The sequence below is a fragment of the Ochlerotatus camptorhynchus genome, unplaced genomic scaffold, assembly GCF_037179485.1.
Source record: "Ochlerotatus camptorhynchus isolate MF236.1 unplaced genomic scaffold, CSIRO-AGI_Acam_v1.1 ptg000006l, whole genome shotgun sequence".
Classification (NCBI taxonomy): domain Eukaryota; kingdom Metazoa; phylum Arthropoda; class Insecta; order Diptera; family Culicidae; genus Ochlerotatus; species Ochlerotatus camptorhynchus.
In genome coordinates this window covers 624414-648172 of record NW_027040498.1, presented here as the reverse complement: position 1 = coordinate 648172, position 23759 = coordinate 624414, and the positions used below count along the sequence as shown (strand labels likewise).

At 39.9% G+C, this 23759-nt stretch overlaps 2 protein-coding genes across 12 annotated transcripts in view; one reads left to right on the top strand and one right to left on the bottom strand.

The window, feature by feature from the left end:
* Positions 1 to 23759, top strand: part of LOC135717437 (uncharacterized) — a 340543-nt gene that overhangs the window by 144959 nt on the left and 171825 nt on the right. The window lies entirely within an intron of this gene.
* Positions 5100 to 23759, bottom strand: part of LOC135717191 (Krueppel-like factor 3) — a 31591-nt gene continuing 12931 nt past the window's right edge. For 2 of the 3 annotated variants that reach the window (XM_065239159.1, XM_065239152.1), the window contains 2 exons: positions 6062 to 7640; positions 5100 to 5999 (listed from right to left, as the gene is read on the bottom strand). In XM_065239159.1, the coding sequence (XP_065095231.1) occupies positions 5948 to 5999; positions 6062 to 7587 (1578 nt within the window). In that variant the 5' untranslated portion in view covers positions 7588 to 7640 and the 3' untranslated portion in view covers positions 5100 to 5947. The remainder of the gene's footprint in view (positions 6000 to 6061; positions 7641 to 23759) is intronic. The other variant, XM_065239168.1, reaches the window with a different exon arrangement.

Sequence of the window (23759 nt, the reverse complement as noted above, 5' to 3'; positions counted from 1 at the left end):
ATCCTATCCTATATTTGAGGCCAATAAGGAATCGAGTGTACTAATCGGATACCATACTCCTCACAGAAGGTTCGAAAATCTTCAGAGGTAAATTGCGGACCGTTATCAGCTTTAAGACTCTCCGGTATTCCAAATCGGGAAAAAAATAATCATCAACTCAACAATAGTGGCAGACGTTGAAATATCACCCATATCCACGACCTCTACGAATCTGCTAAAATAGTCTACGCATACTAGAAGATTCTCTCCGTCCGGAAGGGGTCCTAGGAAGTCAATCGCGATCTGCTCCCATGCACGTGTTGGCAACTGCTTCTTTACCATTGGTTCTGGAGGATTTGGGGAAGATACTAATGAACAACCACGGCATGCTTTGACATATCTTTCTACATGCTGGTCCATCTTTGGCCACCAAACATTCGCACGAAGATGCTCTTTCATAATTCGAGCTCCAGGATGTCCTCGTGTGCTAGTTGAAGAACTTGTTTTTGTAATTTTAGGGGCACAATGATACGGTCAATTCTTAATAACACATCATTCAGCCTACATAGCTCAGGAAATATCATTCTGTATTCTAAAGGCACCTCGTCAGCAATTCCAGAATCCAGAGCTTGAAAAATTTGTTGGATTTGAGTGTCTTCACGACTGGCCTTCTCTAAATCGTCCCATTTTAGAGCAATTTCACTTACGGCTGATTCAACTACTTCGTGGACCATTAGCTCTTCAGCTTCGTCGAATGGTTTGGGCGAGATTGTAGAAAGTCTAGAAAGCACGTCTGCTATATTGAGCGTCCCAGAAATGTGTAAGATTTTATATTGAAAACCTTGTAGACGTAACACCCAGCGCTCAATTCGAGCACACGGTCGCGATGTAGGTGAAAAAAGAAATGTTAGTGCCTTGCAGTCCGTTAGGAGATTAAACTCTCTGCCTATTAAATAATTCTGGAACCGCTCGACACTCCAAACCAACGCAAGTGACTCTTTCTCGGTCTGACAGTATCGCCGTTCGGTATCTGTCAGAGATTTTGACGCAAAACATACGACTCGTGATTCCTCCATATTATTAGTTTGAATTAAAACTGCCCCCAACGCATGAGGACTCGCGTCTGCCATAACCGATGTTTCATCTTCTGGTTTGAAAAACCCTAAGCAACTTGCATTTGAAATGCTGGCTTTTATTTCATTGAAAACCTCTTCCTCCTTTTCCCCCCAGTGAAACTTTGACCCCTTTCGCATGAGATTTCGTAAAGGCTCGTCTATGGTAGCCAAATTTGGTACAAATTTACCCATATAATTTGCAAGCCCAAGAAAACTTCGCACTTCACTACTGTTACTTGGTCGTCGGAATGTGACCACTGCATTTTGCTTTGTCACTGAGGGAAGGATGCCTTTTGCATTTATACGGTACCCCAAAAACTCGAACTCAGCTATCCGGAACTTACATTTTTCTCGATTCAATACCACACCACTTGCATTTAATCTGTCCAATACCTAAAACCAAACAATGATAAAATAAAAATAAAAAAACACAACATTAGTGTTACAACAGTGTATTTATCATTTATTATTAATCCAACGAAATTAGCTATTATACCTTCATGAGCCGATCGTCATGTTCCTCGAGAGAGCTTCCCTCTACTCCAACGTCATCTAAGTACCAATAAGTACCCTCGCATCCCGCCAAGATTTCGTCCATAGTACGCTGGAATATCTCCGGTGCCGAGACCAATCCGAATGGGAGACGTTTAAACTGATACAGTCCTCGATGCGAAATGAAGGTCGTGACACTTCTCGATTCTTCGTCCAGCTCTAGCAAAAAAAAAAACGCGTCCTTGATATCTAGTGTGCTCCATATATTTTCTCTACCTATCTTTGCCAGAACATCCTCGATGATTGGCATTGGATGGCGTTCTCTGATAACGGCCTGATTTACACGCCGTAAGTCCACACACAACCGGATATCACCATTAGATTTCCTCGCCACTACTAAAGGGGAAACCCATGTTGCTGGTCCTTTCTTTGCCTCTATGATATCCCTTGCTAGAAGTTCATCAAGCTTCTTGTTAACAGAGTCCTCCAACGGGATCGGTATTCGTCTAAGCGGCTGGAAAACTGGGACGACAGTTGGATTCATCTGAATATGAACCTGTACCCCTTTAATCTTTGGAAATGTAGGTGTTGGCTCTTTATTCTGTACTTGATTAACATCAATTCCTATCTTCAACACGCCGAGTTGTTTGGAAGTTGCATCGCCGAGTATGTTACGTTGTCCTTTTTCGATGACGAAAAACTCCGCACGGACAGATCGCTTCATCAATTCAACCACTGCTACAAATGATCCCAATATGACTAACGGTAAATCGCTGCCATACGCTTATAGAATCTTATCACTGCCTTTGGTGCACTTCTGCACAATAATGCATTTTTCTTTCATCATTTCCCATGTTCCAACAGTGATCAGGTTTGCGTCCGATCCCGAGTCAACTAGCATTTCGGTAGGAATTCCTCCAACTTCACATTTAATCAAATTCGTCAGATTTCCGGTGTGAAACGTATAATATGCTCAACACCGTCGACAAAAGGCTCTTTTTCAGCGGCAGTGGTTGACGATTCGTCATTTACTGCTCGGACCTTCTTTGTAGTAGCATGTTCCGGAAATTTCGGTGGGCGCTTGCGACATGTCTTCTCGAAATGGCCAATATTCCGACACCTACGGCACCTTTGCCCTTTCGCAGGGCACGCAGCATCTTTGGAAATATGCCCGTTCTGACCAGACGAATAGCATACAACTCTCTGATCCCTGTCAGCTCTATCGGAAGTGGTTCTACCTATGAACCGTTTTACAATCCGTTCCTGCTTGCGCCCGTCCCTGCTCACTACGAATTTATCAACTTTTCTAACTTCAAATTTCCCGGGTTCACCACGCGGAATACAGGAAAGAGATTGATCTTTCTCTAATATCTTACGACGGAGTTCCTGAGAAGTGCAACCTTCTACGATCACATCAATCAGCATCATTTCTTCTACGCTGCATCTGACGTCTTGAGGATACTTCTCGAGTCCACAGTCCTGGAGCTGCTGTCGCAACCGTAGAATGAAATGAGAACGTGACTTGAAATAGGCCTGCAGCCGCTCTACAGCAACGTCAAACCACGGCTTTTCAAGTAACACCATTGAAAATTGTTCAGTCCCCTCCAAACTCCTGAAAACCTTCTGAAGCTGTAGACCTCCCAAATGAAGCATCTTGGATCGCTTTAGGTTTTGATCAGTAATCTGGTACAACTCAAAATAACATTCGAGGGCACCCTTCCACTCAAGCCATTCTTTGGCCAATTTGCCGCTTTCAATCTGTTCGCATCTGAACATGGGCAACGGACGACTCTCATCCATCTGAAACAAATCAGACCAACACAAAAATGTTTGTTGAATTCAATTCGTAATTATCTTCTTTTTTTTTCACGTGCAATTTATTGATCAGAAAAATAACATTACCATTCGGATTCACACCTTCTTCTCTTGCAAAATATGAAGCGAAAAAAAAAATATATACAACGAATAATTGTTCAACAACAAACTTTGTGTTCATCATCAGTCTACTTTCAATCCTTGATCAATACTTTGATGCAAACCCTTAATTCATTCAATGTCGTTCCCAGCCCCCTAGCCGCAGAAAATTTCAAATTATTGTCTCTATTCCATTTATCGTCTAGGCTCCAGCCCCCTAGCTGCAGAAACTTTTTAAAGAATAGCCCCCTAGCCATTCAATTTCAGGTTTCCAGCCCCCTAGCTGCAGAAACTTTTAAAACAGTGGCCCCCTAGCCAGTCACTTGTTTCCAGCCCCCTAGCTGCAGAAACGTTCAAAATAATTAGCTATTCAATCCATTACTTCCACTGGTAACAACTTTCATAATTTGATTCTTGCGGTACTATGCCCCTCCTGGACACAGCATCGTCAACTAATTTTTTTTTTTCATCACAGTGGCCCCAACCGAGGCTCCAACTAATCGATAGCCTGGATTGAACGGTCTTTCAATCCCGGATCTATTTTCAATTAACGCCCCTGGGTATACCTTATAGGGAAAAAAAAATCGGAATTGCAATCATCAGAAGCAGCCATTTTGTTTTTCAGGTTTCCTTCAATCACAGAACAAATTTAATAACACTGCATTTTATTCGTAATTACCTTTGATTCTCTGTAATCCTCGTCGCCAGATGTAGATACTGAAGAAGATCGAGTTTCGGAATATTTGTTCAAAACCACTCGATTAGATTTTCACACCAACCAATATTTATTCTTCACCTCGTCAACTTCTTCTCACGTCCCTTCGCCCGATAGTTTTCACTCGTCCTCTCTTCGCCAAGACCTTTTCGGCCAAGGTGTTCCTTACTTATAACACTGTCAATATATTTTACTCAAAAGTAATAAACGCAAACCCTACAGGACATTTGTGTAATTTTCAGTAGTGACATATTGAAAACTAATAAAAGGTTCAATCTAGCAGATTTGTATCAAAATTTCTAATCGATTTGCTTGTTTAGAATTAAAATCCATCCGCTATTGACAGAGTTATATGTGGTCGAAACCTGACCATTTTTCGTAATGGGGTCAATTTTGGTTTTTTTTTTTAAATTGCACCCCCAATATGTTGCCGAAAGACGTAATCCTATTTTACAAACGTGTGACGTATCGTATCACGTTTAATATTGCATTTCGATATCGGTCATTTTGCAATCGATTTTGCGTTAGATATTCTCAAAAATGAAGCATTTTATTACGAACTGCATACACACTAGACGTTCGCTAACTAAACCATCTTTACTTTTCATTTAGCGAAAAGCGTTAAGATTGTCAATCCTCCTGTCAAATGCATTTAAAATGCATCCATATCCATCGTCGTGTTCATTTGGTTCATCTTGACATTTTGAAATGCACAAATTTGACCTTTTTACTGAAACTCGTTTCGATGAGCTGACTTTCAGTTAAAAGCTTTTCAATAAGCGAACGTCTGATGTAAAGTGTAATCTAAGATCATTAGCATGATTTCATGAATTTCTCAATACTTTCGTTGAGCAACAAGCAATCTCTACTTCGTTTGCTTTATTTATTCTGCAGGATAAAATGGATCATAATTAAATAAAAAATAATTGTGATTTTAATAAACGGTCATCAGTTTTACAATAAATGTTAATTGATAAAGTAGTTTTGCACATACAGATCAGTTGTACTTTACATCAATCAGCTTATTCGATACAATAAAAAAAAAACACTCATCCTTGCCTATTCATTCTACATTCACAATAGGGTGACCTTTCCTAACCAGTATCCACGCAAAACCATATGCCGACATTTCTTACTAATTTGTTGTCATCTGACTAAATTTTTTTTTGATCATCGATACTTATGCTATAGGTATAATATTTCATCATTATTGTAAATAATCTATGATTTTAAAATAATCAATCTTTGAGCTAACATGTCATGACAGACCATTGGTACTTCTACAAGGATAATTTATGATCTTCTTCACCTAAACCTACTTATAATGTCGACAAACGAGACCAAATTTCTACGATTCCAATTAGAAGATTTAATTAACTTCTCATGAGCATAAACTGACAATAAATGAAAATAAATATAAAACACCAACTTGTCACATTTTTCTACCCCGCTAACTGGGTAAAAAAGAGCTAGGTAGGTACTAATACAATTTTGTGCAATTTAATGATACTAAAGGAACCGCTGGATGTACGCAAATTCCACTTTGATGTTCCTTCAGCTTAGGATCTGCTTACGTCGTTTTACTTTTTTTTTATGTCACAGGGTTAAAATTGCAAATAAATAGAAAACAAAACAAACTTTACCTAAAAAAAAAATGACACTAGGAGTGATCCATCAGGAACCGCGAAAATCCGGTTGTTAGCGGGGTTCGTCTGTTGGTTGATAGAATGTCTCACGCGAGAAATTTGTTCCGATTACGTATGTTCAATTCTGTGATTGAGTTCCTGTTGGGATGTAATGTAACGTGTCAATAATCGAGCAAGGTACTCACAATTCTCTTGCTTACTTGGGGCTTCCGTTTTCCTTATCGTGAGTTCTCTTTTCACGACGATCGTGGGACTGCTGATGTGCCAACAGGTGGTCCTTGCGGATGAAGCACTTTGGGCACACGTCGCACATGTACGGTGTGGTGTCCTCGTGGCGGTACATGTGACGACGGAGGTCATTCTTGTGGCAAAACTGCTTCGGACATACCGGACACTTGAACGGTTTGTCCTTCATGTCGTGACGTTTGATGTGTTTGGCCAAATCTTCCTTTGATGGGAACTTCTTGCCACATCGCTCGCATGGAAACTTACGTTCGGCGTGGATCCACTTCTGATGCTGAGTCAGGCCGCATTGGCGTGCAAAAAAGGTGCCACATTTCCTACACTTGTAATCACTGCTCTCGATAACACTCGGCCTTGCGGATCTGCGAGCTGAGTTCTCTTCCGATTCATCCTCCGGTTTGTTGTATTCGGAACTTGGTGGGTTGGCCTGCAGCAAACGAAAGCGAGGCGATGGGGTCTCCGGTGGTGCTAGGCCTTTCGACGTCGAAGGTCGTTCACCGTCTATCACAATCGGGTACGGACGTGGTCTCCGGGGTTTTCGTGGCTTGGTTTGTGCTTTTTGTTGTGATCCCCGATGGATCTGGTACTCAACTTGGTGATGTTCTGATTGTTGAATTTGATGATGAACTTGTGAGGTATGGTCGTAGGGCAACTGTGCTTGAATCTGGAAGTTCATTGGACTCTGCAGCTCAATAACTTGAAACTGCGGTTGCTGATATTCTGGCAATGGAAACGGAGGATTTGTTGCCGGCTTTATAATAATGTTCTCATGGATGATTGGCTTGCTATCTTCGGATTTTAGTCCGCTGTTGGTATCAATCGGTTGGGAATATGCCACGGAAAACTGGTCACTTCGATAAACTTCTGGATCTTCTTGTTTCACCTCCAGTTCTTCATATTTGATCATGCCGGTTTCTGGTGGAGAGTCTACATTCTGATACGGTGAATCAGCTGAGTATGCTTGCGGTGCCAACTGGTACGTTGCGTAATATTCCGATCCCGGCGAAGAGTATCCTCCATCTGGAGACATGTTTTGATCCGGGTCGTTTGCCTCAGCTGGCGGATAGGATCCATTTTCTGGCAACAAAACATTGTTACTGTTAGAAAATGGAAGCTGTGATACATAACTAGGTTGATAACCACCATGCGGAACCGGGAACAACTCCCCCGGAACTGGCGCCGACAGCTGATGATAGCCCCCCGCGGCATGCTGGTAGATGGTGGCACAATTTTCCACAATGGTAGAATCGGCTTCGACGACTTCGGGAGATTCATTACTTCGCACCGCGGTGTAGTTGCCATCCACGTGGATCGGATACGGATGGTACCCAGGATGTTGCAACACTTGCTGGTGCTGCTGAGGATCGCCCCCGATCCATTGCGATGGCTGCGGCAGTGGTGGGGGTGCGTGATGACGGTTGAAATCGGGAAAGGTTAGTTGGGCGGCTCCCCACAGTGGCGAGTTGTCCCCGGATGGATCCATACCAGGGCACTGTTCGATAACGGTTGCTCTTCGACACGAGTCTGAGAGGCAATCTGAAAATAACCGACGACGAACATCAGATGATGTTATCACTTTCAACGACTGGCTAAGAATGGTGCCGCTTGAGAGGAAGAAGAGTTATGAGTCATCAGGTAACTACTATCGTAGGTATCTAGTACGGGTAGAATATGGAAGAATGGAAATAGGGATACCGAAGACAGAGGACGTTAAAGATAGGTAGAAGCTTCTGTTTTACTATGTAACGGACATCGGATTTCCTAATAAGATTTAGGTACATACAAGATATTTAATTGACACGGAAATCCAATTGACACTTACGGTATGTGTATCCGATGTATTTGTACCGTAAAACGGGGTATCTTTGAAAATGCGGGTAACTTCCCAACAAACAATCCAAAGTCACAAATAAGCATACACATTGAATAAATGATGTATAACAGTGTACAATACTGAATAAAACAGGATGTCAAATTATGTGCTGAAAAAAGCTCATTGAGATCGATAGATGCGCCTTTATTTCGCTGTTTGCTCTGATATGACTAATGTTCTTATTAAAAGCTTTATAAACGTTGACTATCTTCCTAATTCATAACCAGAAGTTTGATCTTATAACAAACTGAATAAGTATAATTTGCACATACATTGTCGCTTTAATTGGACTATTTTCTAGCTCCATTAATAGCTTTCATTGCATTGCTTTACAATATTGCTGTATAAAGGCGAATACAGTCTGCAAAATAGCTCTTATACCACTATGCGTCCATGTTTTGATTGCATGCTTGTAAATGCTTTATAAACGACGTATTAGATTCATTATTCCACAACACCGGTTCAGGCTAATAACAAGACGAAATCTGTAGAATAGTGGTTACCGTTTTCGCTTTCCAAGTAGAAGGTCACGAGTTCAATCCCAAGCGCAACCCTTTTTTAATTTGTGTTCTAAATTGTAATCATCGATCACATCACTCATGACAAAAAATTTATTGATTTAGTTTAATAAATAGCCCAGCATCCTTTCCTTCGAAATTGGAGAGGTGAAGAGGTAGAATTGGTCTCATGTTAAACAACGATAAATGAATTAATGATTCCCGCTGGACCTTGAGTTGCGATCGGGAGTGCTGATAGGTATTCAGTTTCAAGCAAGCTGAATGTTGAGAATATTGAGCAGCCCATATGATGTATTCTAGGATAGCTCAGATGGCAAGGCAAGTGACTGGTGATCGGAAGTTACATGGTTCAAAACCTATGTAACGGACATTTATATGTAGGGTTAACTACCCCATTTCCGGCCTATTAAGCACAACCCGCACTTAGTCTTTCTTAATCTACCGCAGTTTAACACCAAACGGAATGTTATTATTACTGATGGCTTCCAAATTTATTTACCTTTCCGTACGTACCGTAAGATTTGATAAAGAGAAACCAATCTTTGAGATATTGTCAAAAGTCTAACACTACTTCTTGACGCCAAACTCGGCCTACGGATTTTAAACTCGGCCTAACGCATTGAAACGCCATTGAAACGCCAATGAACTCACTTCGGCCTATCGGATGAAGATAAAAATGGATTCGGTCGGAGCGCTTCTTTTGTTTTTGGGAATAATGGGTGCAACCCTTCATTTCACGCGTTCTCATTGACTTCGTTCAGTAACTTACTAACTATAGTATCGTACCATACGCATAATTGACTTGTTAACTCTGAAATCATGGATTTATTTGAAGTTTTCTGCTCGATAGGCCCAAAATGGGCGATTAGGCCGAAGTAGTTCTCTACCCTATGTAATAAATGTTCTAGTATCTGAGTGGGTGCGTTCGCTAGAAATATGAAAATATTTATTTGATCGAATAAGCACTGCTACAACTCATGGAAGTCGAATAAAAGCTTGTCAACATAACTTAACCCAACACCATGTTGTGGTTGAATAAATTCTACAGATTTGTGTGAACAAAGCCTGAACCGAAGCTATTATTAAAAATTGAACAAGTATTATTAAGCATGCAGTTGAATAACATTGTCAAGAAGTCGTTTCTTCAATAGGCGATTGTTTGTTGGGTTTGATAGTATAATATAGTGATCAAATTTACTATTTGCGTCTTTTCTGAATTTTTAAACTTTGGTCCCATATTTTTTTTTTTTTTAATAATTCGTTTATTTTTCCAGGCTCATTTGCTGTAGCTTTGCGGAGCCGATATTCATTGTTTAGATAACAAAATTACTTAAAACTAACGTTAGTAAAGCGGGGGCCGATTACTCGCGGCTATCTCGAGGTTAGGGGTAACAAATTGTAACAAATGGATGGCAGGGTAGGGATTGTGAACACAAGGTTTGGAGAGCAATGTGCTCTTGATCTCGAACTAGGCGACACTCTGATGAAAAAGACAAACATGGGGGTACACCGATGGGTAGCTAACAACTTGGGAGAACACAAGATGACACTAACTTCTAAATCCTCAAATCTATCCGTTTTAAAAACACATAAATTAAATTCAAATAGTCAAGGTCTCGGCTCGCCAAGACATCTCTAACGGGTATCGCGGGTTGTTTTCCTCGGGCCCTGAGGGATGTGGATAACTCAGATCTGGCAACACGGTGTAAGGTACACGACCAAACAACATGCTCGATATCGTGATAACCACTGCCACACGCACATAAATTGCTGCCTGAGAGCCCAATTCGATAGAAGTGCGAGTCTAACGAGCAGTGATTGGACATAAGCCTTGAAATAACGCGTATAAAGTCGCGGCTCATGTCCAACCCTTTGAACCATGGTTTGTTCGACACCTGTGGGAGAATAGAATGTAACCATCTTCCCAATTCACCATCATTCCATTTTTGTTGCCAACTGATGAGGACTTGCTGGCGAGCAATGGAGAAAAATTCGTTGAAGGCGATTTGTCGCTCAAAAATATCGCCTTCCATAGCGCCCACCTTAGCCAATGCTTTCTCATTACCCGGAATTGAGCAATGAGATGGGACCCAAGCTAAGGTGATAGTATAGGAGCAGTTAGATAAAGCACTCAGTTTAGATCGTATTTCAGGCAGGAAATACGAGGAGTGCTTCATCGGCCTCATTGAACGAATAGCCTCCAATGAGCTAAGACTATCCGTAAAAATGAAATAATGGTCAGAAGGTAGTGAGGCAATTCGCTCTACTGCGTAAAATATAGCTGCGAGTTCCGCAACGTATACGGAGCATGGTTTCTGCAGTTTATAGGAGGCGCTATGAAGTTGATTAAATACACCAAATCCAGTGGAAGCATTTATGGTTGACCCATCTGTGAAAAATCTTTTGTCGTTACTTACATGGTGGTACTTGATTGCAAAAATTGAGGGAACAACCATCGACCGATGGTGATCTGGTATTCCATGGATTTCTTGCATCATGGTCAGATCAAAATTTACAGAGGAACTATAGAAGGCTTGGAAGCAATCACGATTGGAGATTAATGAAGAAGGACCAACCTCCAGCGTCATGTACTCATAGTACAAACTCATGAATCTTGTTTGAGGATTTTGGTCGAGCAGCTTCTCAAACTGTTCTATTACCAAAGGATTCAATACTTCACAACGGATGAGGAACCGGAAAGACAGCTCAGCGAAACGATCTGTCAGTGGGAGAACACCCGCGAGTACTTCGAGGCTCATCGTATGCGTCGAGTGCATACAGCCAAGCGCGATTCGGAGGCAACGGTATTGAACTCGTTGCAGCTTCAAGATATGTGTTTTCGCCGCGGATTGAAAGCAGAAGCTACCGTACTCTAGAACCGACAAGATGGTTGTTCGATACAACCTGATAAGATCTTCCGGGTGTGCTCCCCACCAAGTTCCGGTAATTGTACGAAGAAAATTGATTCTTTGTTGGCATTTTTGTTTTAGATACGCAATATGTTTTCCCCATGTGCATTTGGAATCGAACCAGACACCTAAATACTTGAAAGATATACTTTGAGTGATTGTTCTACCCTTTAGTTGAAGCTGTAACTGTGCAGGATGATGCTTCCTAGAAAAAACAACCAACTCAGTTTTCTCCGGAGAGAATTCGATACCCAGCTTCATAGCCCAAGTAGACAAATTGTCTAAGGTATCTTGCAATGGTCCTTGCAGGTCCGGTGCACTTGGCCCTATAACGGACACAACGCCGTCATCTGCAAGCTGCCTTAGCGAGCAATTTTCATCAAGACAACCATCAATGTCTTTAACGTAAAAATTATAAAGAAGGGGGCTTAAACATGAGCCCTGGGGGAGACCCATGTAACTAATTCGTGAAGTTGTCGAGTTTCCATGAGAAAAGCTCATATATTTCTCAGACAACAAGTTGCTCAAATAGTTGTTCATAATTGGTGAAAGCCCACTATCGTGGAGTTTATCCGAAAGGACATCGATACAAACAGAATCAAAAGCCCCCTTAATATCCAAGAAAACTGAACCCATTTGCTGTTTTTGCGCATAGGCCAGTTGAATTTCAGTTGAAAGCAACGCAAGACAGTCGCTCGTTCCTTTGCCTCTCCGAAATCCAAATTGCGTATCTGAAAGTAAACCATTCGACTCGACCCATTTGTCTAGACGAAAAAGAATCATTTTCTCCAACAATTTCCGTATACAGGACAGCATCGCGATGGGACGGTACGAGTTATAATCCGACGCGGGTTTACCGGGTTTTCGAATGGCGATAACTCTTACTTGCCTCCAATCATCCGGAACAATGTTGTGCTCCAGAAATTGATTGAATAAGTTCAACAAGCGTCTCTTCGCGACGTCTGGGAGATTTTTGAGCAAGTTGAACTTGATTCTATCCATTCCTGGAGCTGAGTTGTTACATGAGAGGAGAGCAAGTGAGAATTCCACCATCGAAAACGGAGAATCTATTTCGTTACTACCCGACGGACTATCACGAACGTTGGTTTGAACCGACACCGAATCCGGGCAAACTTTCTGCGCGAAGCTGAATATCCAACTGTCTGAGTACTCCTTGTCTTCGTTGACCGGTGATGACGCGTTGCGCATTCTCCTGCCGACATTCCAGAGTGTTCTCATCGAAGTCTCTCTCGACAAACCATCGACGAACCGACGCCAGTAACCGCGTTTTTTGGCTTTAATCAAGCTCTTAAAAGTTTTCTCGAGGTCGGTGTACCGCTCGAAATCCTCGACCTTACCGTGTTTGCGGAAGCGTTTAAACGCGGCGGACTTCTCGCTGTTCGCGTCGGTGCAATCCTTATCCCACCACGGAGTGAGAGGTCGTTTGCGAACGAAAACACCCGGAACGCGTTTCGTCTGTGCTTGAAGAGCGCAGTCAACGATAAGTCGCGATAAAAAGGAGTACTCATCCAGCGGAGGGAGTATCTCAACCGAATCAGTACCACCGAGAACCGCGGACGCAAATTTTTGCCAGTCGATGTTTTTCGTGAGGTCGTACGCGATGTCAACCGAGCGAGTGGAAGATGAACCATTGGTAATAGAAATTTTGATTGGCAAGTGGTCACTACCGTAGGGATCTTGAATTACTTTCCACGAGCAATCCAACGATAGTGAGCTCGAACTGAGGGAGAGGTCTAATCTACTTTCTCTTGCTGGAGGTTTGGCCACTCGTGTTACTTCCCCAGTGTTTAGAATTGTCATATTGAAGTTATCGCAAAGGTCGTATATCAGGGTTGAGCGGTTGTCATCGTACAGTTCCCCCCAGCCTGTACCGTGGGAGTTAAAATCTCCTAATATCAACCGAGGCTCAGATAAAGCTGAGCAGATATCTGAGAGACCTTGGCGAGAAATCGCAGTTCTTGGAGGAAGATATACTGAGGCAATACTGAGGCTTTTACCTCGAATATTTACCTGACATGCGACAACTTCAATGCCTGTCACGGAAGGCAGATCGATTCTATGAAAGGAATGGAGCTTATGAATCCCGAGAAGCACCCCTCCATACGAATCTGCTCGATCAAGGCGAATAATGTTAAAATCGTGGAAAGGGAGATCGGTGTCTGAAGAAAGCCATGTTTCACAAAGAGCAAATGCATCACAAAGTGAGTTGTGAACTAAAAATTTGAATGTGTCAAGTTTCGGTATAAGACTTCTACAGTTCCACTGAAGAACAGAGATCATATCCCCGACCTCATTCGGAAAATTATCCATCAAAGGATATGATCGATGCAAGGAAGGACCACCTAGAAGCTAGTTGCTTCAAAAGAGTTTTCACGAATGGAAGCACTAAATTAATAATGTTCCGAGTTGAGTCAGAGACGTTGAATATATTGAAGATGCTCTCCACAATTTCAGAAAACGTGAACATGGCATCATGTTCTTGCTGATTATTCAGCTGTTTTTCTGGCTGAAAAACTGGGATATCTGGGGTTTTAGATGATCCCGGAAGTGGCGGAAAGTCCTTGTTAAAATTACAAGATTTAAATCCCGGTGGTGGGGGTTTCGGTACATTTCCGCTACCTCTTAAATTTGTCAAGGTAGGTTGGTAGTCCATACGAGAGGCCTTACGAGGTTTTTGGGTGACGTTTATTTTGGACCGCTTCCTCGTGTTGCCATTAAAGACAAAAGGATTACTCTCACCCACCTCTGAGTCAGAGCCCTGATCATCATCTGGCAGGAGGTGGAATGTGTTGTTGCTTTTTGGGGTGGTTTGGGAAGATGAAGCGGTCGTTTTTAAAATTTCTGCTAACGAGCGCTTAGAGCGAGCTTGCAAAGACCGCTTTAGTTTTTCTCCCTGCTGTTTGTACTTCGGGCAATCACTCAGAGCATGCGGAGCATCCTTACAGTAAACGCATTTTGGGGTAGCATGACAAGGACCCTCCGTATGCTCCTCCCCACATTGATCGCACCGCGGTTTGTTGGAACAAAAGTCCGCGGTGTGACCTAGTTGTTTGCATTTCAAGCAATTCATTACCCTCGGTACAAACAAGCGTACAGGTAGTCGAACCTTCCCAATTGTGACGTAGTCAGGTAATGCCGATCCTGAAAAGGTCACACGAAACGAATCTGAGAGGGTATACTTTTTTTTTGTGCCTATGTGCGACACTGACTGCAGTTGAATGCAGTCCAGTATCTTGACTTTCGGGAGGGCACGGTTTTTGAAAATGCCGAAAGATTCGACTTGCAGGAAATCCTCACAAGTCAGACTCGATTCGGTGACCACTCCTTCAATTTCTACGTCACAACTGGGGACGTAGACTCGATATTCGATCGAAAAAAGCTCACAGGCAACAATCCGGTTTGCCTGTTTCAGGTCATCAACGGTAACGCGCAGTTTGTTTGACGTTACCTTAAAGATATCGGTTACGGCCGAAAAATGTTTTGTCAGATCCTTCGAAATCCGAGAAATATTCAAAGGTTTTTGTTTGGGCCGGAAAAAAACAACCCACGGACCTTTTGAGTCGCTTGGGTAAGCTTTATGGCGGGGGGTCGCAGAAATTTTTAAGGGAACGGTTGGAGTAGGGGGAACAGGTGGACGAGGGGGCGATGGTGGAGAAGGGGGGGCAGGGGGTGAAGGAGGTTGTTGTTTAGACATCACCTTTGGGTAAGCTCCAGTGCTCGTTTTGGGGTCCGAAGTAGAATCCCCTGAGGTATCCATTTCCTCTTCAGTGAGAAGCAGATTTTCGAATGATGGAGATTTAACAGACTCATCATCGGAGATATCTGCTAGCGAAATACCCCCGCCATCATTGGTTTCATCCATTGCGGGGTCTTAAGTACCTCCGCAACAGATTTCGACATAAAAAAGGAAATATATATATATATTTATATATATATATATATATATATATATATATATATGCGTTGAGAAAAAAAAAATAAATAAAAAAAAAATAAGAAAAAAATAAACTTATCCAAAAAATATAACGGTAAAAATAATACTTAATCCAACAAAGCAAAAAAAAAAAAAAAAAAAACTTTAAAATGGAAAAAAATAATGCCAGGAAAGTTAATCAACACTATAGGGAGATTAATCAACTTGCAAAAAAAAAACAGTAAATGAAAAAAAAAGAGGAAAAAAAAAAAAAAAAATGAAAATTTTTTCAGGAAAAAACAGTGTCAGAAAAGTTAATCAACACTGTATGGAGATTAATCAGGTTGCGGAGAACGGAAGATAACCGTTTGTTACTTAACTCTCCACACAAGCGCACGGAGTGTGGCTGATGACGATGATCTATCCTGATGTGAGAATGATGGTGATGATCGTTCTATTGTTGCCCTCGAGTGTTTGCAACAAAGCACCGGCTGGCTCGCCGGCTGGTGAACTCGATGACCTTGAGTTTGCCGTTTCGTGATGCGATGAAACTTGTTGGTTAGAGATGTACAGCTCATCTGCCGGACTCGGCCGGAAATGACTGCTTCCTTTCTCGAACGATTGAGCGGCAATTACAATTCCGCGATGCTCACTGCACTGTTGTATACTACAACACCACTCAGTATGAAAGCGGATTGAAAAAAAAACCTCAATAGGGGAAAAAAACTAGTACCGATTACGGAGTGCAAGCAATACTTGACCGAAACAGTCGAGCGTTCGATGTGGAATGATGGTCCCATATTGTAGCTTAGGGTATTTACGTTGATATCCTATGTAGTTTTTTATATAGATGTGTTACATATTTTACAAACATATTAAAAAACTATTTTCGTGTTTTTCGTTTGTTTGAGAAAACACTCAAACCATCACTTACGAAATGTATTTCCGATATAGCCATCATAAATTCAATGCTGTATTCTTATTGCTCATGATGTTTTCTGATTATATACTCATTCAAAGTTTGATATTTTAAGAACTAAATTGTTTGAGGTTCACGCATTTTTTCTACGTTCATCGAGCATTATCAAAGTAGCCCCAAATCAAAATACTGATGTACGGTCACAAAACTAAAACAAATAGAGCAAATGCTTTAATTTCAACGAACTAACGAACTAACTCTAGGATCCTCAGTACTTGTTTTAAAAAAATTGAAAAGCATTCATTGCTATAAAAAATATTTAGAATGTAGTTTGAAAAACTATCAATGTTACCCCGCTTTACAGTACATAAAAAGTGCCATATTCAATGCTAGTTTCCTATCGCTATTGCAAACATTCTTTGACTTATTTTGTTCTTATTATAAATAAGTATTTAATCTCCGAACAAATATATTTATATCTTTAATAGTACAAAAGTAACTATATCTATCATTCAAAAAGAAAAGATTGGAGACATACATGTGAAAACATTGAAAATACTCCAATTGCTGCTAGATTGCAGAAAGTTCTTTCAAAAGATCATTCAAATAGCTTAGGAACTCTTAAAAAAGAGGACGGCACGTTTGCTGGATCAGTGTAGGAAACGTTAGAGATAATGATGAAACACACACTTTCCATGTTCAACTTCTAACATAAATGAAGACCAGAATACAGTGTTGGGAAAATATTAAAAAATCAAATCTCACCAACGCCCAAGATCATGCTTGATTTTCGTAGACAAAAATCAACAAACAAACAAAATCAAATTGCAGCTCGGAGTATCAAGCTAACAAAACTCACCAACTGCAAATCTCACCAAACTGTGGTGAGATTGAGTTAAATGATGTTTGCTTTACACCCGAATGCAACCGAAACTTCCATAACGGCTGGCAGCAGTCCCTTCGCGTCTGCCATCGGTGAAGATTAAAAAGAGATAGCAAACTATGCTTTCTCTTTCTAAAAAAACGATGTGCAATGGAATCATTTTTGTGTCGAGTCAACTCTCAGCTTGAGTTTTGCACGTTGTGAATAGTCTCGCAATATCAAAGGAGCTTCTAAAATCAATGATATTTTGTTCCAATATCACGCGCATGAGAGCGGAAAAATATCAATTGATTTCTGATTTTGCCAACACTGCCAGAATATATGTGCAGCAAAAACTGTCTCTGAAAAAAACCAGGACGTATGTTCAGGAAACAATTAACTGGATCAGAGAAAGCCAGGAAAGATGCTCAAAATCTGACCAAAATAATTTTTACAGAGAAACGAGTTAAATGGGCGATTGATTCTTTTGAACCTTTCAAATCACCAGGTACACGAAACGAAAATCAATTATTTAATTCATGTGTTTCACTTATACATTTTTGCCAAAGCATCAGCCTTATACATTCCATAAAACAAACCACATAGGTCCTATTAGAATGCATAAAAGGTATGTGTGACCGCTTATACATTTCATTTGACACATGATCTTTATTAACTTTTTGCAAGGCGTCTGCTTATTAGTTGACTTATACATTTTATGAATAATCAGCAATGGAAATTTGCCAAAAGATATAAGGAGATTTCTATCCATGTACGGACGGAATTTTTCCAGTACTACTCCAGAAACGGAAAGAAACATTGACACCTATTCTTACAGACATGTTTAGAACAAGCTTAACATTAAGCTATATTCCAATAAACTGGCGTCAAATTAAGGTTATATTTATTCCAAAGGCTAGCAAAAAGGATAAAACGATTCCTAAATCCTTCAGGCCGATTAGCCTATCTTCCATGAAGATAATGGAGAAAATAATAGATGAGTATATAAAGTCAAAGTACTTGGTAACAGTTCCTTTTAATAAATATCAGTTTTCATATCAAACTGGTAAATCAACCGTAACAGCTCTTCATACGCTGGTTACAAAACTCGAAAAATCTTTTGAATCTCAAAAGAAATTTCCCTAGCAGCATTCATTGATATTGAAGGAGTATTTGATAATGCATCTTATCAGTCAATCAAAAACGCTATGATAAAACATGTGTTCGATAAAAGCATAGTTAATTGGATTAACGAAATGCTTAGCAAAGGAGAAAACTCAGCTAACCTTAGCTCATCCATAACAGTAAGAGCTGTAAAAGGGTGTCCTCAAGGAGGTGATCTTTCACCTCTACTGTGATCTTTAATAGTCGATGATCTTCTCAAAAACATAGAAGCACGGGGCTTCGAGATTATTGGCTTCGCAGACGATATAGTCATATTAGTGCGTGGAAAATATGACTATATCATTTCAAGTAGAATGCAAAAAAACAACTAATATACCATTTACACTAAGAAAAAAAAATGTCCATAAATAGTATTAAACTGAAAAGAATAATTTTAGAACTTTCAAACACAGTCAAGTATGTGGGAGTTACTCTTGACAGCAAACTAAATTGGAATTCTCATCTAGAGCAAGTCATTAGTAAAGCAACAAATGCTCTTTGGATAAGTAAAAAAAACTTTTGGTACACAGCAAAAAAATTATTTTGATATCACGTCAAAGTGGATGCACTACAATCATGTCGAAAATATGGTGTAATATTACTTGCTACAAAGGACAAAATTATCATTAATACAATGCATGAACTGACATTACGCTGCTTTTACTGCATTTGTTTATTTATGTGGTCATAAAAATTACATGAAATTTTCGACATGATTGTAGTGCATCCACTTTGATGTGATATCAAAATTATTTTTTTGCTGTGTAGGAAATGGGGACTAAAACCGAAAATGACCCACTGGATTTATTTGACGATTGCATCATTGGTTTTTGGTGGCCTAAAACCAATGAAAAATCAGCTCAGAAAAAGCTGGGGAGGCTGCAAAGACTAGCTACTCTCTCAATAACTGGTGCAATGAGTAGCACACCAAGTATGGTACTAGATGCTCCACTTTATCTGCTTCCGTTGCATCAATTTATTCAATAAGAAGCCAAAAGGAGTGCATTAAGGATTCGACGGTCACAGCACTTCCTTGAAGGTGATCTTAGAGGACATATGAGCATCCTAAAAATGTTCAACATTGATTCTATTGTGTTGCAAAATGAGGATTGGATGAAGAAAAAATATCACTTCGATCGTCTTTAGAATGTAGCAGATGCGGATCGCGATTTGTGGGACAATGGGGGACCAAACATTCGTCCAGGATCAATTGTCTTTTATACAGACGGCTCTAGATTGGATAATCGTGTAGGAGCAGGGGTAACAGGTCCAGGTATAAATATCTCAATATCTATGGGCTACTGGCCTACCGTGTTCCAAGCAGAAGTCCAAGCAATTCTTGAATGTTCTAAAATTTGCGTGCGTAGAAATTATAGACATTCGAATATCTGCATTATGTCTGATAGCCAAGCAGCACTAAATGCTTTGAAATCAGCAACATGTAATTCTTAACTTGTATGGGAATGTGCAATGTCACTCCAAAAATTGGCCTGCCAAAACAATAGGTTCACTGGTCACTGTGGAATTCAAGGGAATGAGAAAGCCGACACACTAGCTAGGCTTGGATCATCTCAACAATTTATAGGACCAGAACCATTCTGTGGAGTTTCTGCTTGCTGTCTTAGAATGGAGTTCAAGAAATGGGAAAAAAATTAAAGTGGCAGTCGAAACGGTTTATTAATCCGAGCATGAGCAATGACTAGCAAAATTCTTGAACTATCAAAGAAAGATCTCAGTATGTACACTGGTTTAATAACAGGACACTGTCCATGTAAATATCACTTGAAGCTAATAGGAAAACTTCAAGATGACATGTGTCGATTATGTGAGAAAAATAAGACTCTGAACACCTGCTATGCTCTTGTACAGCAATCTTCAATAAGAGGTGTATTTTTCTGGATAAGGGGCTGACAGAACCCTCTGATATTTGGAATTCAGTTCCCAGCCAAGTAGTGCAATTCATTCGAAATGTAATACCTGACTGGGAAAATGCTTTCGGTCAGTCTATGTCGGTCGCTTCATAAAATGGTGTTACGACATGCTTATAAAGCAATATTAAAACGGGGAATATATCACAGTAGATCTAAGTACTGGTCACAGTGATCAAAATACCCAACACGGAAAAAAAACTATATCATTCATATTCTAAATCCCAATCACATTTTAGGAGATGTTACAAAGCAAGCAGTGTAGAATCTGTGGTTCTCAGATTTTTTTTATTCAATGCTATACATACGACCTAATTAACACTTATCGCCTATTCTGAGTCATCAGTTGTTACTTCAAGCATTATTGCATTAAGGTGAATTGGCCTGGTTTGATTCTCCATTTCTGTCCAAAATCTTCGATAAAACTATAACTTTATTGAAGTTTGAGGTTCACTTTCTCATTTTGATAGTGTTAAATAATCCTAATTCTACAGGTTTATAGAGTGTACCCCATTAGGCATAAATACGTTAGGCATACGAACGTTAAGCATACAGACATTAGGCATAATGGACGTTAGGCATAAAGTCATTAGGCATAATGGACGTGAGGCATAAAATACCTTGCTGCAGTGCAACTCTAGAAGCTTGTTTCGAGTGTGGTAAAAAATGCTTAAATTAGGCTAAGCGTTGAATAAAAGATGATACAAGTTATACAAACATAGTTTATTCAATATGCACAGTTTGGAATCCATTATTTATCCAGTGGCGTCTCGTCTGTCTGTTCAACCTGTTCATAGGACAGGTCGACCAACATTTTAAACACATTATATTACTTACGATTTTTTCTTAGGTAGATTTTATCGATAATTTTTCAGTCTGCAGTGAGATGTAAACCACAATTCTGCAATGTTCGCGAGCAACAACCTTTCACCGTGCATTTCCTCGACAATTTTCAAATTAAAATTGGGTAGTTTTAAAATATTTGTTTTCGGAAAAACTTCTAATGTTGTGTTCCATTTGGTGAATTTTCACTTAAATATGACACTTCGAAAATAAATAATAATGTTCTAAAACCCCTTTGTTGTTGATCTTCCAATTTTCGAGAAGTTGTTTGTCAAAATTGATTCTTGGTCTGTCAAAAATAAGTCTGGTACAATAGCAAAGAAAATTTGAGTGAAAATTCACCAAATGGAACACAGCCTAAAATCCCCGTGCTGTCGATCGATTTAACAAAATTTAATCTGTCAGAAATAACCATGCTCGGATAACAGAGGTAATAGATAACTTTCCGTCTGTCAAATTTTAACCAAAAGTTAAAAAAAAAAATCACCAAATGGTTCAGAGCCTAAGTGCTTGTAAAAAGTATCTTTGAACTGTCAAAAAGTTCATCCGATGAACATTGAGTTCATTCGTGACGTCACGTTGCTAATACCGTCGACCTGACAGCTGACATCAGTGCCCGTCCTGCTCGGATAAGTTTGATGCGTCGATCAGATTCATGTCAATGTTGTTCATTTTCAACTTACATTTTGACAACCGTGGCTCGAAAACCGGTCGATCGACAGCACGGGGATTTTCGAACATAGAGAATAACTTTCGAAATTTCACTTTTAACCACGAGTTAATTTTAACTCTACAAATGGCCTTCACAGCCTAAACTGCTTTTGAATGAATTTTTCAGATTGAGGATAAAGCTGGAAATAGCATAATAGAGCAAATCCTTAAACGCCCTTTTCCAGCCTGTGAAAAGTTCGGTTCCTCGCCCACCTATGGAACAATTGAATTCTACGTACAAATTGAAAGGAAAAATAATGTCACTTAATTTTAATATGTCATCATACGATCAACAATGGCTTTGTGGTTCGACAAAATTGAACAAACTCTATTGCTGGTCATGTTTGCTGTTCCGAGGCCACAATGTAAAAAGTGTATGGTCCAAGGAAGGATATAGTGATCTGAATCACCTTTCGGCATCACAAACACAACAGCATCCGTCGAGCGATCGTTTTCAGTTCTACGGCGTCTGAAAAATTATTTGAGAACGACAATGGGTGAAACTCGACGGTATGGATTGATGATGATGGCTGTAGAGGGACAGTTGCTGAATGAAATCACGAAAAAGCCATTATTTGACAATGACATTTTTAACGCATTTTCGAGCAAAATTAATATGAGAATTCCTCTTTTGTGGCCAAATTGTTGTGAATAAAATCGAAAATATACCAAACATCTTGTTTTAGAAATAAAAAAATCACACATTTGTTGTAATACATTTTTACACACATATTGCAATTGTCAAAGAGGAAAAGGTATTCCTGAAAGAACAGCTCATGAAGTAAAGAATGGTGAATTCTGTGATTTTTCATTAAATCACAAAAAAAAACAGCTAAGGTTGAATAAAATATGATACCAAAGAACAGCTCATGAAATGAAGAATTGTGAATTCTGTGGTTTTTCATTCAATAACAAAAAACATACCTGCTGCTTCCAGGATTTCCTGCCATACTTTTCGATACAACGATTCTGTTTTTGTTGTCATCAGAATGAAAACTAGCGGAACCGTCTGCTGATGTGAGGGAGCGATACTTCCATGAACAGTGACGAGTTACCGAAAAGAACAAGGAACTGTGGCAAACGTACCATCTACAACCCAATACTTTGCCTGTCCAAGACGTCGCAAGTTTTCATGAGTCCCAAAAATTAAGGCTCTTTAATTATTGTCACCGATGTCAGCAATCAATAGACGGTCCCCATTATCATCCTTCTGGAATTCATCGGGTAGATTATGCTTAACGTCCTTTATGCCTAACGTCCTTTATGCCTAACGTCCATTATGCCTATCGTACATTATGCCTAACATCTGTATGCCTAACGTCTGTATGCCTAACGTCTGTATGCCTAACGACCGTATGCCTAACGACCGTATGCCTAACGTCGTGTACCCAGGTTTATATGTGGATAAATGAAGATGGTCAAAAATTATAAACTAAATTCTATATTGAATTTAACCAGAAAACTATTTTAAGAAATTTTGTAAAAACTCTGGGTAAGCAAATGATCCAAATTGATTGATTAAATGCCATTTGTCCATAAATCAAGCTGAACATTGCATTAGGTCCTAAGTAACATTGACAGATTCTCTTCGTCGCCTTTTTTTTGCATCCCCATGGCCATGTAAATATTCCCACTTATCTTCAGCTCACAGATCGATAAAAGAAGCTTTTATGTAACATCTAATACGTCAACCAGAACAAGAAACAGTGATGTGCTCAAGTTATAAACGAAAGAGAAAGTCGATGAAGAGAATCGATCAATGTTACTTAGGACCTAATGCAATGTTCAGTTTGAAACCATTTGGTCTAAAGCACCCATTACACATATCAATATATTGACAATAAATTGACATACTGACAATATTATTGAAAAAGGTGATATTGAAGACGATGATTGATTGACGAAAAGCTGATTTTAATTTCACTTTGTCAATACTCAGAATGTATTGACAAAAAACCACCAATTTCGCCGTCAATATCATCAATATAGGTACG